At 39.3% G+C, this 20,358-nt stretch overlaps 1 protein-coding gene across 1 annotated transcript in view; it reads right to left on the reverse strand.

Moving 5' to 3' along the window:
* The window catches only part of LOC136866671 (UDP-glycosyltransferase UGT5-like), a 95,257-nt gene that overhangs the window by 32,240 nt on the left and 42,659 nt on the right, over positions 1-20,358 (reverse strand). The window contains exon 4 of the mRNA XM_068227010.1: positions 1,655-2,114. Within this exon, the coding sequence (XP_068083111.1) occupies positions 1,655-2,114 (460 nt within the window). The remainder of the gene's footprint in view (positions 1-1,654; positions 2,115-20,358) is intronic.

The raw sequence follows: 20,358 nt of genomic DNA on the forward strand, positions 1-20,358 counted from the left end.
CGGTTTCAACCCCTCCCTCCGGGCTACGTCTCAGATCCTTACCAAATTTCATCTCAGTCGGCCCAGTACTTTGCTAGCCTATCAAGAACAAACAAACAAACAAACAAACAAACAAATAAACAAACAAACAGACTGCATCTCATTTTTATTAATAGTACAGTTATAGACTACCAGATAATCTATTCTTTGCAATAATTTCGTGCATAATAGTTAGATGTAAAAGAACGTCAATGGCATTTATTTTGCTAGGATAATGGCAACACCGAGCTCGATAGCTTCAGTCGCTTAAGGACAACCAGTATCCCGTATTCGTGACATAGTGGGTTCGAAACCCACTGTCGGCAACCCTGAAGGTTCTAATGAGCTGCTATTTTCCTTTTGCAGTGAATGCTCTGATAAAAATATAAATATGTACCCTGTTTAACTGCCTTTCAACTAGCACTAACATAGTTATCCAGTAACAATATTTTCTCAATGTAAAAAATTAATGAATTATTTTTGCAAAATCTGGCAAAATTACGTCAGTTTTAAAGAGCGCGAGAGGTCGCGCGTGAGCAAATTGCCTCAACGTTTGCATTTGTATATTAAATTTCAATGAATGATTTGGTCACAATTCAAGACAAAACTGCAGCACCACACTTCACTGAAAGCCACCATAAACCTCATGAACTTTACTTAAGAAACTTTCTTGGAAATGCAGTCATGTAAGAATCCACTACGCGAGGTGTCGCTCGAAGGCAATTTACCGGGGCAGATGCGATAGTGAAAGAAAATTTAAACTACTCCGGAACGCAGCAGGCAATACACTGATGATAATCAACGTCAGGCGGGAGAGAGGGAGGGGAGGGATGAAACGAACGCCCTAAGCCCTACAGCGGCTAGCAACGAAATTATTAACAAATATTTTTTTAAAGCGGCAAATTTCCGCGGGTGCGACCTCTCGCGTGTTAAATGCATTATACTGTAAGTGTGCGTAAATATACATGAAAATATAAGTTACATCCCTACAGTGCGATACAATAAGGTTCACTTTCCTTTACAAAGTGGCTTAGGAAAATGAATGTCACGAACATTTTTCGGATGGACTAAATATCCATGTGAGGCTGGGAGGCGTGACCAGTCTGAAGGAAAATAGTGGATAGGAAGAGCATTGTGGGATACGAAGTATTGCCCGTGCAGCGACAAAATGTCTTTCGGTTAACGCTGTTTTGTTTTCTTTGACAATTCTAACGCGAGGTTCAAGGAAATAATCACCTTCAGCATAATATTCATAGTCTATTAACGTATGTCTTCTATGTAACGTAGATACATTTCGGCGTCATGGAAAGAGGAATACATCAAGGAAACTTCAGGAAACGATATTACACAAATGGAAGCAATAAGAAACTTGAATGCAGTTTACAGGTGTACCAATGCAATACGACAATAATAGCATTTACTGCGATGTAAGTAATTTTAATACAAATTTCGGACGATAATTTTACTGTTCTAGAAATGGAACAGTGGGAAAATATTGGATAAAATCACATTCCATTGGAGAAATCTTCGTTACTATCACAGAAGAGTCTGCTAAACCACGTAAGAAACAGCAACAACACACATAATGACTCAACTCTGTGTTAATAATTTACATTACGTAGAACAGATTTCTTACCTTTGGAAGAGGATCAGCTTTAGTTTTAACATGCAGTCCTGTGACCTCCACCACGTTAGGAAGGAGTGGTTTGACGTAGCTGAGACTCCAGTGGTTGTTGACAAGTAGCAAACTGTCATTGTACTCAGCCTCGTAAAGAGAAGGTGGTCCAGATCCGAAATGTTTTCTCATCACTGCCTCTTGTTTGGGGATGAATTCCTGGTACCACATGTAGTGATATGTTACATGCACGTATATATTGTAGAGTCGTTCCCAAAAGGTCATGTGATCAGAGTGCGAGGTAAAAACATCCGGAATGACGGCGGGATGATGAGGGTTTCCTATTGCGGTGTAAGCAGGGGTTTTACCGCCAAAGGAAATGATTGAGATAACTGGTGGCGAGCCAACGAAGTGAGCCAGACCGTTGTATGCTGGGAAGAAGAATTTCTCTATAAACACCAGGTCGAATTTGGGTTTGGACCTGCAATCATAAAACATAATTACCGTAAGTACCAGGTTAATAATACCTACACATGGTTATGCTTTCAATCTTCAAGCCTTTGTAAATGAACTAAACATATCCACAATCCTCTATTTGCAACTAGATCTGTGGCTTAATTTAGCTCTACAACATTTATCATTAGATCATTAAAACTGAGTCCTGTTATCGTTGCCTTGGCCTTATCGTATCCTACATGTCTGAATCCATTATCTGCCGTATTCGGCACGTAGGCTATAAAATAAAAATCTAACATCGCTGCCCTGGACTCTTTTGATATACTGGCCCATCACTGCTGACAACTTGACTATTTGTTACATCTGGAAATCTCGGGACATAACCATCAACAAACTAACCTCAACATTAGTATCAGCAACAGAGGTTCGTTTTTCCAAGTAAATGATCAATCGAAATAATCATAATTAAGTTGGTTTTCAAGCTCAGTGAGAAACTAAGGAAATAAACACTCTCTCGCCCTCACTCAATCTAATGTTATATTATTTCTGCCTTTATTTTGATGTACGAATTACCTACTATAACCGTGTTCTTCGGTGTTTGCCTGGTGTAAATAATTCAGCTCCCTTCTTTAAATTTGCTGTTACTTGTCGGACTGAAGAGAACCCACGCTGTAATAATACACACAAGCAAATATATTATACGTACATCTGCCGTAAGTCTGCAAACCGTACCAAATTCGTGACAAGACAAGGTTAGGTTAGGTTAAGTTAGGTTAGTTAGGTTAGGTGTTACTGTCATCCCATTAATACAATTATTAAAACTAAGGGGACATTCCCCTCTTTGTGAAACTTACAACCTGATTTCCATTCCATTAACCACCTTACCATTGTCTCCTGTCCATCTCACAACTTTGTCGAGGGTTTTGTTTTCTTTTTTTTTTTTTTTTTGCAGTTCTTCACAATCCTGTAACTTGTTAATTACTCCATACGGTATAACATCATCTGCAGAAAGGATATCTCCTTACATGGGATTCCTGTTCCTAGGCAAACTATACTCCTCCATTCATCTGACATAAGCTTTAACTCATTCATTCCATTCCTGACATGGTTGTAACTGGAAACAGGTTGTGGATTTTCATTCATAGCCTAAGAAGTAATAAAGAATAAGTTGGAGAGTGGCAATTTTAAAGCAAATATGAAAATAATACAGTGAGTTATGAAAGCACAAGAATGTCGTTCATCAAGGTTCCTTCTGTGGCATTTTTCATTTCATGTTCTAAAAGTAGACCGTGAGCACTCAAACACTTGAATTTTTTCAGCGGTATGTTTCATCCAATGTCGTGATAATTTGATAACAGCTCCTCAAACATTTGCACATATCTCTCACTTTTCCCAGAAAGTTTTCTGTGATATTTTTGAATGCGATTCATGCCTATTTTTCACGTTCATTAAGCATGTATTCAGAAGTTGTATCTTTTATTTAAAGGCCAAGAAGACATCTTACTTTGACTTCGATTCCATCATATAAGAAATTATTTCTCATAGATACTGGGACATTACTTCTTGATTCCTCTCACACACAAAAAAAACCTTGATTAAACCTAACACTGAGTGTAGAGGACGAAAGAATGCATTTTGGAGATCACCAATGGGTACTTCTGGAAAATGTATTTTGCTCTAGGAATAAGTGAAGTACAAGAAGGTCAGATCATTTCAGTTTAACACTTTCATCCTCCCTACTATCCCGTTAGAATAGGAAACAAATGTGTAAATTCTTTACCAACTTTTTTGTTATTCTCTCAAAATTAATGCCTGAAACAGAAAACCAAACTATATTGTCAAATTCAGCTTTAAGAATGCTTTAAAAACAGCCATTAGCTCACGTAATATAAAACGGTGACACGAAATGTAAAATCCCCTCCAACACTATAGGCAGTGTGCACCATTACAGATATTTAAAATTACTGTTCGTAGAATAACGTTGTAACCAGGAACGGCATGGCTGATTCTGATCTTGTTTCATCGAAAAAAGTTCTCAGAAAAGGATCAGTAAAGCTAAAAGACGGAAAGTTACTCTTGAAAATTGGAGAGATAACAAAATACACTGAAATATAGTTAATCTATATAAATAAAATTGTTTCTGTTTGTCTGTTTGTCTGTCTGTTTGTCTGTTCCACCATCACGTCGAAACGGTTGGATAGATCTCAACCAAACTTCATATTTAGAGTATACTGACCCCGGGGAAGGTTTCGATATGCATATCATTTTAAAATCTTTGAAAAGACGGGGGTTTTATAGGAAAAAACGGTTTTCCTCCATTTTCTCTTATACTATTATAGGCAAAATATCGAATTTGTCGTATAAGGACGAGACAAAGCTCAATTTAATCCTCTTGACGCAAAGAACAAAACTCGGTAAGCCCTACGGGCCCGAAAACCATGTTTTAAGGCCCTAAAACCAACCGTTACGGAGATATTGGCACCACACTACCCCTGCTCTAGGAATCGGATAAAGAAATGAACTGCCGTAACCATGGCAACGTCAGCTCTAGGATTCTAGAGCAGTGAGATTATGCATGTACGTTTGGGCATAGCTGTCAACCAAAATAGGTACAAATAAGACTTAATATCTGGGAAAAAAATATACTGTTGTGTAAGGCACTCATAGGACTCCTTTGGGCGGGGATGGAAAGGGGGTGAAGAACGAGTGTATAAATCTTACTATATATAGAAATGGAAGTGTGTGTGTAAATGACACATCTCCAACTAAACCACCGGAGCAATTTCAACCAAACTTGGTACACGTATCACTTACTATCGGGAGACGAGCACTGTGGGGGTTAAGCCATCCCTAGCGCCCTTAAGGGAGAGGGTCAGGGGGGGTAGTTACAATAATAATCGAGAATAGTGTCGAATTCATAGTTTTCGGGGTCGCTGAGTTGAAAAGTAATACTCTAGAATTTTTTAAAGTCCAGCCCCCCTTTTTTTTTGCTAGGGGCTTTACGTCGCACCGACACAGATAGGTCTTATGGCGACGATGGGATAGGAAAGGCCTAGGAGTTGGAAGGAAGAGGCCGTGGCCTAATTAATGTACAGCCCCAGCATTTGCCTGGTGTGAAAATGGGAAACCACGGAAAACCATCTTCAGTGCTGCCGATAGTGGGATTCGAACCTACTATCTCCAGGATGCAAGCTCACAGCCGCGCCTCTACGCCTCTACGCGCACGGCCAACTCGCCCGGTAGAGCCCCCTTTTAGGTGGGGAGCAAAGGGTGGGGGTGAGATATAGAAATAATAAAAAATAAAAAATAAACAGTTTCGAATCCATAGATAGTAGGTTCGAACCCCACTGTCGGCAGCTCTGAAAATGGTTTTCCGTGGTTTCCCATTTTCACACCAGGTGGGGCTGTACCTTAATTAAGGCCACGGCCGATTCCTTCCAACTCCTATCCCTTCCCTGTCCCATCGTCGCCATAAGACCTATCTGTGTCGGTGCGACGTAAAGCAACTAGCAAAATAAAAAGAATAAAAATGTTTGTTTGTTCCACCATCACGTCGAAAGGGCTGGATAGATCTCAACCAAACTTCATATTTAGAGTATACTCACCCCGGGGAAGGTTTCGATATGCATATCATTTTAAAATCTTTGAAAAGACGGGGGTCTATAGGAAAACCACAACGGTCTTCCTCCATTTTCTCTTATACTATTGATTTTCTGCAAACTCTGTGGACCGTATGTGAAAGGTCTCTTCATCACAAACAACTTTTGTTGTGTTCATAATTTACCTTACTCTTCAAATGACGGAGAAATTTACTATTTTCTGCCGATACCATGCTCGGCATTGAGGGACCGACAGAGCGATAACGAATATATGGGTTACCATGGCAACGTCTCTGACTGCTTGCCAGCAGGGAAGTAACGTATTGTCATTTTCCTCATCATTCCTTTAAATTCGTGGTTGTTCCTTGGGTAGAAAGCAAGAGAGTCGTCAATCGGCCATTCTGCGGGATATTGGCGGAATATCATTGGAGGTTATAACCGTCCTCGAATAGCATAAGTAATAACACAAATATTCATCTTCTTATCTGATTACCTAAGAATCCCTGCGCCTAAATTTCTCTCCGATTACCGCTTTCTTATATCCATAACTCACTCCGGCATAATTTATTGAGGAGCATTTGATTTTCCAATACATTCACTTGGTATTTATATATTTGTCGTCATCCGGATGTCCTCTGTTATAATCTATTTTCTATTAATTTCAACTTACTAAACTGTATTACTTTCTTCCTTAATTACCACGTATGTATGCGAGTGCTAATCCCGAATGCTGTACACTCTTTCCTTTGAGGAAATATTCTAAGCTATGCAAATGTATAACTTCTGGCCCAGGAAAATTCCGAAATATGGATGCAATTTTAACGGCGGTGCAGACCTTCGTTTCGGGGTAATTGGTGGCTAATCAGTAAGTCGTATCAAAAGTCACAAAGCAAATTGCGTTTCATTTTGGAGAGATCTACAACTTTTGTCCTGTGACTTTTCGTCGTATTTCTATCCCTAATACATTAAACACAAGTTGATTTTGTACTTTTACACGTATATGTTATCATTTGGCACACTTATAGGAAAGGTAGAATCATGACATTCGGCACGCACATTGACATGACCATTGGCAATGTTATAGCCAAATTTTATGATTCTAGCTGTCACATGAGAATCAAAAATATAAAGTAGCATTCAAAAACTGTACAAGATTTCACCCCATTCAATGACTCTAACTCAATCTAACCCATAAATAAAGGAGATACGAGAAGATGTCATAGGACCAACCATGTAGAGCACTGAAAGGGGCGTCTGATGGTGAAGTCCGTTTGTAGATACGTCGTACAGTTGCAAAGCAGTAACTATCGAAATAAAGGTCTACACTTCTAGAGTATGTCTGTACATTGACAATTTTGGCGAAATTTCCGTACAGTTATCCGTTTCAGGTGTAATAATGACCATCTGCATATATTCTCTTTTTGTGTCTGTATGTTTGTTTGTTTGTCTGTTTGTCTAAAACTTGGAAACTACTGGATATATTTCCACCAAACTTGATATTTAGAATCCATCTGTCCTTTGGTAGGTTTTAGGGCAAGTATTGTTTCTGAATCCCTGAATTGACTGGGGGATTATACGAAACCGAAACCGTCATTTTGCAACCAAACTTAATGTAAATTTAGCTGCCGTAATGGAAATTCATTTCTAGGCCTTTTTCCTCATGTGCATCATTTCAATACGAGGATTAATAAGGGAGATATCATTAACGGACCGTTTTCCGGTACAAGTCCCACCGGACTTAACTCAAGAGCGGGTGCGTGTAAAGCGTATGTTTTACAACTTGAAAACTACTGAAGATATTTGAGTAAAACTTTATATTAACATCCACCTGTCCAACGGTAGGTGTTAATCGTCAATAACATTTCATGTTCCCGGAATGGACTGGCGGTTTATAGGGAACCGAAATGGTGATTTTACTCTTCCAGAATATATACAGTACAAGACCAACCTGACTGGAAATCGACCAAACATGATGGAATTCCATCTCTAAAACTTTTTTTCATGTGCATTTTTTCGACAGGAGGATTAATAAGGGAGATATCATAAACGGTCCGTTTTTCCGGTTAAGTCCAGCGGATATAGCCCAAAAGGTGTTGTACGTGGAGCAGGTTCCTTATTTATCTATGTAAATAAAATCGTAACTACTGTGTGCCTGTACATAGACTATTTTGTCGAAATTTTCGTACAGCTACACGCTTAAGGGGTAATAATGATCATCTGCATATTTTTTGGTTTAGTATCTTGAAAGTTCTACTTTTTACACTTCTCACTGAAAACCCAGATTGCGGCATAATCTGCCAGTCGAGAAAGAAAACTGAAATTTGGCAAAATTTTACGACTTAGCCTGTAACGGGCGGAAAACTTCCAAGAGCTTTAAATTTTTCCCTTTCTATCCCGAAGAATATCGAAATATGGAGGCAATTTTAATGATGGTGCAGACCTTGGGGAAGTATCATCACATAACGGATGGCACAATCCCCGTTCAATTTGGAGTGATCTACAACCTTGGTCGTACGACTTTTTGTCGTATTTATATCCATTTTACGTTTGACTTTTCTCTATTTCTCGATCTTAAGTAAAGTAGTACTTTTCACATACATAATTCATACCTTCCATCACTTAGAGGAAAGATAGAATCATCATACTCTACACGAAAATTGGTCCACCCAGTAGCCATATGTGAGCCAAATGCTATGTATGTAGCTGTCACTTAATTATCCGAAAAGCAATGCAATGTGAGATAATCTTACACAAATTTTACCCAAGTTTCTAACTCAATCTGACCCATGAATAGATGAGATATCATATGACCAGCAATTTAGGCCGCTAAATCCGGCGTCTTATGGTACAATCTTTTCTCGATATGATGTACCGTTTAGAAGCAGTTAATCTGTAAATGAAGGTCTGCAATATTGTAAACAAGCACATACTTTCGTATGTCGAACTATATATATTCACTGATGTCGATTTTGTAGCGATCGAGAAAGGGTGTGTCTGCTATTGTAATCAGTACTCCGCACACCGACTATGACTGGCAGTAGGAATGGAGTCCTTCTCCAATTCCTGTGTAACTGGCATTAATGAGGCAGGCCTACCATTGTAATGAATAATTCACTTCTCGATTTGACTTTCAGAAGGCAAGGGAGCATGCAGCATACAGTCTTTGGCTGTAGGCAAGCGTTCCCGCAGTTATAAACAGATGTACCCATCTAAAATGTGACTGGCATTAGGCATACTGGCCTGCTATTTTGATGGAAACTCATCAACTTGGTGTGACTGGCAGGAAGCTGGCTGGCAGTTGGAAAAGGGGCCTATCATTATAATGATAACTGCACAACTCAATTTTGACTGGTTGTAGGGAAGTTTCCTGCCATTATAATAAAAACTCTTCAATTTGTAATATGTCTGGAGGTAGGAAAGGGGGCCTGCAATTGTAACGGAAACTCCCCAAATAGATTGTGACCGCGCAGTAGGCAATGGGGCCTGCAATTATAATGTAAACTTCCCAACTCGATTGTGAATCGCAGTAGGGAAGTGAGCCTGTCGTTATCATCACAAATCCGTAACAAGCACTTTACACTGGAAACAACGTATGGGGACCTCTGCATATTGTTTCTCGGATAACGCTAAGAGACATGCTATTTTAAAACAATCTTATTTACTGCATGTACAGTATTTACTTCAATATTCGTATACAATGCAGAATACCGTAGCGAAGCACGGGTACATTTGCTAGTCTTCTATATAAATAAAATTGTTTCTGTTTGTCTGTTTGTCTGTCTGTTTGTCTGTTCCACCATCACGTCGAAACGGCTGGATAGATCTCAACCAAACTTCATATTTAGAGTATACTGACCCCGGGGAAGGTTTCGATATGCATATCATTTTAAAATCTTTGAAAAGACGGGGGTTTTATAGGAAAAACGGTTTTCCTCCATTTTCTCTTATACTATTATAGGCAAAATATCGAATTTGTCGTATAAGGACGAGACAAAGCTCAATTTAATCCTCTTGACGCAAAGAACAAAACTCGGTAAGCCCTACGGGCCCGAAAACCATGTTTTAAGGCCCTAAAACCAACCGTTACGGAGATATTGGCACCACACTACCCCTGCTCTAGGAATCGGATAAAGAAATGAACTGCCGTAACCATGGCAACGTCAGCTCCAGGATTCTAGAGCAGTGAGATTATGCATGTACGTTTGGGCATAGCTGTCAACCAAAATAGGTACAAATAAGACTTAATATCTGGGAAAAAAATATACTGTTGTGTAAGGCACTCATAGGACTCCTTTGGGCGGGGATGGAAAGGGGGTGAAGAACGAGTGTAAAAATCTTACTATATATAGAAATGGAAGTGTGTGTGTAAATGACACATCTCCAACTAAACCACTGGAGCAATTTCAACCAAACTTGGTACACGAATCACTTACTATCGGGAGACGATCACTGTGGGGGGTAAGCCATCCCTAGCGCCCTTAAGGGAGAAGGTCAGGGGGGTGGTAGTTACAATAATAATCGAGAATAGTGTCGAATTCATAGTTTTCGGGGTCGCTGAGTTGAAAAGTGATACTCTAGAATTTTTTTAAAATCCAGCCCCCTTTTAGGTTGGGAGCAAAGGGTGGGGGGGTGGGGTGAGATATAGAAATAATTAAAAACAGTTTCGAATCCATAGATTTCAGGGTCTCTGAGATGAATAGTATTACTCCGGATTTTTTGCAAATCCAAGTGGGGAGCGAAGGGGGTGAGATATAAAATTAATCGAAAAACTACATATAAAAATATTATCTTCTTCTTCTTACTATATATAAAAATTGATGTATGTGTGTGCGTGGGTGTGTATATGACACATCTCCTCCTAAACCACTGGAGCAATTTCACCAAACGTCTTACACTTATCAATTAGTATCAGGAGACAAACCGCGTGAGGGTAAGACACCCCTAGCACCCTTTTGGCAGGGGGCGAGGGGAGTGGTATAAAAATAATCTTATAAATAAAGTTGTTCGTTTCTGTTTGCCTGTTTGTTTGTTTGTTTGTTTGTTTGTTTGTTTGGCTTAAGTGCGGCCAATATCCAGTATTCGGGAGATAGTAGGTTCGAACCCCACTGTCGGCAGCTCTGAAAATGGTTTTCCGTGGTTTCCCATTTTCACACCAGGTGGGGCTGTACCTTAATTAAGGCCACGGCCGATTCCTTCCAACTCCTATCCCTTCCCTGTCCCATCGTCGCCATAAGACCTATCTGTGTCGGTGCGACGTAAAGCAACTAGCAAAATAAAAAGAATAAAAATGTTTGTTTGTTCCACCATCACGTCGAAAGGGCTGGATAGATCTCAACCAAACTTCATATTTAGAGTATACTCACCCCGGGGAAGGTTTCGATATGCATATCATTTTAAAATCTTTGAAAAGACGGGGGTCTATAGGAAAACCACAACGGTCTTCCTCCATTTTCTCTTATACTATTGATTTTCTGCAAACTCTGTGGACCGTATGTGAAAGGTCTCTTCATCACAAACAACTTTCGTTGTGTTCATAATTTACCTTACTCTTCAAATGACGGAGAAATTTACTATTTTCTGCCGATACCATGCTCGGCATTGAGGGACCGACAGAGCGATAACGAATATATGGGTTACCATGGCAACGTCTCTGACTGCTTGCCAGCAGGGAAGTAACGTATTGTCATTTTCCTCATCATTCCTTTAAATTCGTGGTTGTTCCTTGGGTAGAAAGCAAGAGAGTCGTCAATCGGCCATTCTGCGGGATATTGGCGGAATATCATTGGAGGTTATAACCGTCCTCGAATAGCATAAGTAATAACACAAATATTCATCTTCTTATCTGATTACCTAAGAATCCCTGCGCCTAAATTTCTCTCCGATTACCGCTTTCTTATATCCATAACTCACTCCGGCATAATTTATTGAGGAGCATTTGATTTTCCAATACATTCACTTGGTATTTATATATTTGTCGTCATCCGGATGTCCTCTGTTATAATCTATTTTCTATTAATTTCAACTTACTAAACTGTATTACTTTCTTCCTTAATTACCACGTATGTATGCGAGTGCTAATCCCGAATGCTGTACACTCTTTCCTTTGAGGAAATATTCTAAGCTATGCAAATGTATAACTTCTGGCCCAGGAAAATTCCGAAATATGGATGCAATTTTAACGGCGGTGCAGACCTTCGTTTCGGGGTAATTGGTGGCTAATCAGTAAGTCGTATCAAAAGTCACAAAGCAAATTGCGTTTCATTTTGGAGAGATCTACAACTTTTGTCCTGTGACTTTTCGTCGTATTTCTATCCCTAATACATTAAACACAAGTTGATTTTGTACTTTTACACGTATATGTTATCATTTGGCACACTTATAGGAAAGGTAGAATCATGACATTCGGCACGCACATTGACATGACCATTGGCAATGTTATAGCCAAATTTTATGATTCTAGCTGTCACATGAGAATCAAAAATATAAAGTAGCATTCAAAAACTGTACAAGATTTCACCCCATTCAATGACTCTAACTCAATCTAACCCATAAATAAAGGAGATACGAGAAGATGTCATAGGACCAACCATGTAGAGCACTGAAAGGGGCGTCTGATGGTGAAGTCCGTTTGTAGATACGTCGTACAGTTGCAAAGCAGTAACTATCGAAATAAAGGTCTACACTTCTAGAGTATGTCTGTACATTGACAATTTTGGCGAAATTTCCGTACAGTTATCCGTTTCAGGTGTAATAATGACCATCTGCATATATTCTCTTTTTGTGTCTGTATGTTTGTTTGTTTGTCTGTTTGTCTAAAACTTGGAAACTACTGGATATATTTCCACCAAACTTGATATTTAGAATCCATCTGTCCTTTGGTAGGTTTTAGGGCAAGTATTGTTTCTGAATCCCTGAATTGACTGTGGGATTATACGAAACCGAAACCGTCATTTTGCAACCAAACTTAATGTAAATTTAGCTGCCGTAATGGAAATTCATTTCTAGGCCTTTTTCCTCATGTGCATCATTTCAATACGAGGATTAATAAGGGAGATATCATTAACGGACCGTTTTCCGGTACAAGTCCCACCGGACTTAACTCAAGAGCGGGTGCGTGTAAAGCGTATGTTTTACAACTTGAAAACTACTGAAGATATTTGAGTAAAACTTTATATTAACATCCACCTGTCCAACGGTAGGTGTTAATCGTCAATAACATTTCATGTTCCCGGAATGGACTGGCGGTTTATAGGGAACCGAAATGGTGATTTTACTCTTCCAGAATATATACAGTACAAGACCAACCTGACTGGAAATCGACCAAACATGATGGAATTCCATCTCTAAAACTTTTTTTCATGTGCATTTTTTCGACAGGAGGATTAATAAGGGAGATATCATAAACGGTCCGTTTTTCCGGTTAAGTCCAGCGGATATAGCCCAAAAGGTGTTGTACGTGGAGCAGGTTCCTTATTTATCTATGTAAATAAAATCGTAACTACTGTGTGCCTGTACATAGACTATTTTGTCGAAATTTTCGTACAGCTACACGCTTAAGGGGTAATAATGATCATCTGCATATTTTTTGGTTTAGTATCTTGAAAGTTCTACTTTTTACACTTCTCACTGAAAACCCAGATTGCGGCATAATCTGCCAGTCGAGAAAGAAAACTGAAATTTGGCAAAATTTTACGACTTAGCCTGTAACGGGCGGAAAACTTCCAAGAGCTTTAAATTTTTCCCTTTCTATCCCGAAGAATATCGAAATATGGAGGCAATTTTAATGATGGTGCAGACCTTGGGGAAGTATCATCACATAACGGATGGCACAATCCCCGTTCAATTTGGAGTGATCTACAACCTTGGTCGTACGACTTTTTGTCGTATTTATATCCATTTTACGTTTGACTTTTCTCTATTTCTCGATCTTAAGTAAAGTAGTACTTTTCACATACATAATTCATACCTTCCATCACTTAGAGGAAAGATAGAATCATCATACTCTACACGAAAATTGGTCCACCCAGTAGCCATATGTGAGCCAAATGCTATGTATGTAGCTGTCACTTAATTATCCGAAAAGCAATGCAATGTGAGATAATCTTACACAAATTTTACCCAAGTTTCTAACTCAATCTGACCCATGAATAGATGAGATATCATATGACCAGCAATTTAGGCCGCTAAATCCGGCGTCTTATGGTACAATCTTTTCTCGATATGATGTACCGTTTAGAAGCAGTTAATCTGTAAATGAAGGTCTGCAATATTGTAAACAAGCACATACTTTCGTATGTCGAACTATATATATTCACTGATGTCGATTTTGTAGCGATCGAGAAAGGGTGTGTCTGCTATTGTAATCAGTACTCCGCACACCGACTATGACTGGCAGTAGGAATGGAGTCCTTCTCCAATTCCTGTGTAACTGGCATTAATGAGGCAGGCCTACCATTGTAATGAATAATTCACTTCTCGATTTGACTTTCAGAAGGCAAGGGAGCATGCAGCATACAGTCTTTGGCTGTAGGCAAGCGTTCCCGCAGTTATAAACAGATGTACCCATCTAAAATGTGACTGGCATTAGGCATACTGGCCTGCTATTTTGATGGAAACTCATCAACTTGGTGTGACTGGCAGGAAGCTGGCTGGCAGTTGGAAAAGGGGCCTATCATTATAATGATAACTGCACAACTCAATTTTGACTGGTTGTAGGGAAGTTTCCTGCCATTATAATAAAAACTCTTCAATTTGTAATATGTCTGGAGGTAGGAAAGGGGGCCTGCAATTGTAACGGAAACTCCCCAAATAGATTGTGACCGCGCAGTAGGCAATGGGGCCTGCAATTATAATGTAAACTTCCCAACTCGATTGTGAATCGCAGTAGGGAAGTGAGCCTGTCGTTATCATCACAAATCCGTAACAAGCACTTTACACTGGAAACAACGTATGGGGACCTCTGCATATTGTTTCTCGGATAACGCTAAGAGACATGCTATTTTAAAACAATCTTATTTACTGCATGTACAGTATTTACTTCAATATTCGTATACAATGCAGAATACCGTAGCGAAGCACGGGTACATTTGCTAGTTTTCAAATATTTCTAAACAGGAACAGACAAGTGAAAAATGGAAGAGTATGTATAGGTACTTTAAGACAATAACATGTTCCAAGAAGGATATTCCAGGAATCATTAACGAACAAGGGGAGTTTGAATGCAAGGATATACAAAAGGAAGAAGTATTCAGCCAGCAGTGTGTAAAGATTGTTGGTTACAAGGATATGTCCAGTAGAGGAGGTGACTAATGCTAAAGAAGTATTAAAATTTGCCTATAACAACAATGGGATCTACAGTAAGCTACAAAAGTTGAAAACTAGAAAAGCAGCTGGAATTGATAAAGTTTCGGAGATATACTAAAGACAATAGGTTGGGATATAGTACCATATCTGAAGTACTTATTTGATTATTGTTTGCATGAAGGAGCTATACCAAATAAATGGAGAGTTGCTATAGTAGCCCCTGTGTATAAAGGAAAGGGTGATAGACATAAAGCTGAAAATTACAGGCCAGTAAGTTTGACATGCGTTGTATGTAAGCTTTGGGAAAGCATTCTTTCTGATTATATTAGACATGTTTGAGAAATTAATAACTTTTTTGATAGGGAGACTATTGGCTAAAATGAGTGCAATTGGACTTGACCAAAGAGTGACTGAATGGGTGGTTAAGTTTATAGAAAACAGAACTCAGAGAATTATAGTAGAAGAAGCTTTATCTGTCCCTTTAATAATTAAGAGGGAAATTACTCAAGGCAGTATTATTGGACCTTGATGTTTTCTTATATGTATATCAATGATAGGTGTAAAGAAGTGGAATCAGAGATGAGGATTTTTGCAGATGATGTTATTCTGCACAGAGTAATAAATAAGTTACAAGATTGTGAGCAACTGCAAAATTTAATAATAATAATGTTATTTGCTTTACGTCCCACTAACTACTTTTACGGTTTTCGGAGACGCTGATGTGCCGGAATTTAGTCCCGCAGGAGTTCTTGTACGTGCCAGTAAATCTACCGACACGAGGCTGACGTATCTGAGCACCTTCAAATACCACCGGACTGAGCCAGGATCGAACCTGCCAAGTTGAGGTCGGAAGGCCAGCGCCTCAACCGTCTGAGCCACTCAGCCCGACCAATGCAAAATGACCTCGATAACGTTGGGAGATGGACAGTAGGCAATGGTATGATAATAAACGGGGTTAAAAGTTAGGTTGTGAGTTTCACAAATAGGAAAAGTCCTCTCAGTTGACATAAGGAAAGATCTTCAATGGGGTAAACACAAATATGATTGTAAATAAAGGGTACAGATCTGTGCGCATGGTTATAACGGTATTTAGGGGTTGTAGTAATTATGTAAAGGAGAGGGCATATAAGTCTCTCGTAAGACCCCCACTAGAGTATTATTCCAGTGTATGAGACCCTCACCAGGATTACCTGATTCAAGAACTGGAAAAAATCCAAAGAAAAGCAGCTCGATTTGTTCTGGGTGATTTCCGACAAAAGAGTAGCGTTACAAAAATGTTGCAATGTTTGGGTTGGGAAGAATTGAGAGAAAGAAAAAGAGCTGCTCGACTAAGTGGTATGTTCCGAGCTGTCAGCGGAGAGATGGCGTGGAATGACATTAGTAGACGAATAAGTTTGAATGGCGTTTATAAAAGTAGGAAAGATCACAATATGAAGATAAAGTTGGAATTCAAGAGGACAAACTGGGGCAAATATTCATTTATAAGAAGGGGAGTTAGGGATTGGAATAACTTACCAAGGGAGATGTTCAATAAATTTCCAATTTCTTTGAAATCATTTCGGAAAAGGCTAGGAAAGCAACAGATAGGGAATCTGCCACCTGGGCGACTGCCCTAAATGCAGATCGGTATTGATTGATTGATTGATTGATTGATTGATTGAGTGACGTAGGAGCCAGCTCCAACTCACCAAGGTTAAGTTGCGTTATCCATATAACCTTCCATACTTTCTACCATAAATAACTCGTATAGGAATCATGATACGAATATAGAATAACATCAAAGTACACACCGTTTTAATATATTCAATACCACCAAGTCTCATTAAAATTCACCTCGGATTAAGGAGGTTATTGAGAGAAATGAAACACCTGCATTCTCTGCGACTTCGATATAAAAGAGAAGCGAGAATTCGACACGACACAGTCTTGTCCCACATTTAACCAGGCCGGTTGGCTGATGGAAGTTGGTGCTGCGACGTGATATTACGGAATCGAAGTCTACAGTTTCAACTCTTCTAACTTACGGTGAGAAGAACTTTGAAACATTTCAATAGACTTGCGAATTTAGTCGTAGAATCGAGAAGAGCGATGCATTAAATATCTCACAGTGTTGAAAATATTTCTGCAGATAGCGAACTTAGGATTATGAAATTGCATTAGGAGTTGTATTTTTCAAGTGGAATTTGAATGTTAAGAAAACATTAAAACTTCACGTGTGAATTAATTTGTAATTTCACGGTATGTTTAAGTGAACGGAACTAATTTTCAAATCAAATTATTATAAAATCTTACCAATATTTTTATTCGTGTTTGAATATTAAAATGATAGTGTGAGTGAACAGGGCTAATTTCACTCCTGTATTAACAGTCTAATAATGCTACTTCTTGTCATATGTCTACATAACCGAGCGCATGAACGGAACTAATTTCAAATGTAAAGCATTTAACTTCGTCTATGAAAGTGAAGTAACTGCCACTCATAGTGTCACAGCAGTGTTGAAGAAACTTTGTAAATACGTGCAAAGCAATCGTAAAGCAGTAGAACTCTACAAACAGTTGCATTATCTTCTTCGAACATTAAAAGCATAAGTAAACTACTTGTTTCGTGTGAACAATATCATGATCTGTGCCAAGTGTAACTTACGTTAAGAAGAATGCGGGTTCGATTCTATTGACATTCAGCCGCATGAAAGTTCATTTCTTTATTTTCTCAAGTGTCCAGTTTATTTGCCTTAAAGAAACATTTGTTTTCGATGCCATTGACATTCTACAAGGCATATTTGCACATACCTTCTTATCCTTTCATGGGAGTGATTACAATTAACCGGACTGAGTGGCTCAGCCGGTTGAAGCGCTGGCCTCCTGACCCCAACTTGGCAGGTTCGATCCTGGCTCAGTCCGGTGGTATTTGAAGGTGCTCAAATACGTCAGCCTCGTGTCGGTAGATTTACTAGCACGTAAAAGAACTCCTGCGGGACTAAATTCCAGCACCTCGGCGTCTCCGAAAACCGTAAAAGAGTTGTTAGTGGGACATAAAGCAAATAAAATTATTATTATTATTATTATTATTATTATTATTATTATTATTATTATTAACAGTTCAGAAATTACACCTCAGAGTAATACGTCCAATACGTCGAAGGGCTTAAATACGTGTGTTCAGTGATCACGCTACCCTTCCAAGTGAGTGATCTCGACGAACCGAACTCCTAGACCTTCAAGATCTTCAAGAACTTCAAGAATTTCTAGAACTTGAAGAATAACTAGAGCTTCCCTCGTTGGAGTGTACGTGGTCCCATGGAACCGAGAGCTGATCCACGGTGTGGACGAGAGGAGTAGCTGAGCAATGCGGGACATCACCAGCCGCAGGACGGAGAAAGGTCCAGTCCATCTTCCACTATAATGATAATTTTCTGCAGACATTTCTAGCCGGGTGCAGCCCTTGTAAGGCAGACCCTTCGATGAGGGTGGGCGGCATCTGCCATGGGTAGGTAAATGCGTGTTATTCTGGTGGAGGACAGTGATATGGGTGGTGAGAGTTGCAGGGATGTTGGGGACAGCACAAACACCCAATGCCCGAGCCAAGGGAATAAATCTCCTACCCGGCGGGGAGTCGAACCCGGGACTCTCTTGACCAAAGACCAGCACGCTAACCATTTAGCCATAGAGTCGGAAATCTTCTATTGTACTGAGGTGATGTGAACTTGACTTTTCACAATAAAGCAAACATTTTTTTTTTAAATTCAGAACTTCATCAAAGCAAACATTCTCAATCACTGTACCCACTCCAATTTAATGTGTTGTACACGCCCTGCGTACCATCTCATGCTCCTCAAGCTATAAAGTACGGGCATTTCCTGGTACAATATGCTTCCTTTGTCTCCTTTCAGTTTCGTCCATAACCGTTAGAAGCAAAAGAGGTGACCGCAAACTCCCGTATCTTAGCCCATTTCCCATGCTTATATTGTAAAAAATAATTTTGTCAGCTTTAAAATACACAAACATAATCTCAGAACATAATATTATACAAGAGCATAAATGAAATAGTGGTAACACTGACAGAACGATGTTACAATCAATCAATACTGATCTGCATTTAGGGCAGTCGCTCAGGTGGCAGATTCCCTATCTGTTGTTTTCCCAGCCTTTTCTTAGATGATTTCAAAGAAATTGGAAATTTATTGAACATCTCCCTTGGTGAGTTATTCCAATCACTAACTACCCTTCCTATAAATTAATATTTACCACAATTTGTCCTCTACCTTTATCTTCATATTGTGATCTTTCCTACTTTCAAAGACGCCACTCAAACTTATTCGTCTACGAATGTCATTCCACGCCATCTCTCCGCCGACAGCTCGGAACACACCACTTAGTCGAGCAGCTCGTCCGTCTCCTTTCTCCCAAGTCTTCCCAGCCCCAACTTTGCAGCATTTTTGTAACGCTACTCTTTTGTCGGAAATCACCCAGAACAAATCGAGCTGCTTTTCTTTGGATTTTTCCAGCTCTTGAATCAAGTAATCCTGGTGAGGGTCCCATACACTGGAACCATACTCTAGTTGGGGTCTTACCAGAGATTTATATGCCCTCTCCTTTACATCCTTACTACAACCCCTAAACACCCGCATAACCATGTGCAGAGATCTGTACCCTTTATTTACAATCCCATTTATTTGTTTACCCCAATGAAGATCTTTCCTTACATTAACACCTAAGTACATACAATGATCCCCAAAAGGAAATTTCACCCCATCAACGCAGTAATCCAAACTGAGAGGACTTTTCCTATTTGTCAAACTCACAACCTGACTTTTAACCCCGTTTATCAACATACCATTGCCTGCTGTCCGTCTCACAACATTGTCGAGGTCACGTTGCAGTTGCTCACAATCTTGTAACTTATTTGTTACTATACAGAACAACATCATCCGCAAAAAGCCTTACCTCTGATTCCACTTGTTTACTCATATCGTTTAAATATATAAGAAAACATAAAGGTCCAATAATACTGCCTTCAGGAATTACCCTCTTAATTATTACAGGGTCAGATAAAGCTTCGCCTACTCTAATTCTCTGAGATCTATTTTCTAGAAATATAGCAACCCATTCAGTCACTCTTTTGTCTAGTCCAATTGCACTCATTTTTGCCAGTAGTCTTCCATGATCCACCCTATCAGATGCTTTAGACAGGTCAATCGCGATACCGTCGATTTGACCTCCTGAATCCAAGATATCTGCTATACCTTGCTGGAATCCTACAAGTAGAGCTTTAGTGGAATAACTTTTCCTAAAACCGAACTGCCTTCTATCGAACCAGTTATTAATTTCACAAATATGTCTAATATAATCAGAAAGAATGCTTTCCGA

Source organism: Anabrus simplex, chromosome 3 (assembly GCF_040414725.1).
Source record: "Anabrus simplex isolate iqAnaSimp1 chromosome 3, ASM4041472v1, whole genome shotgun sequence".
Lineage (NCBI taxonomy): Eukaryota > Metazoa > Arthropoda > Insecta > Orthoptera > Tettigoniidae > Anabrus > Anabrus simplex.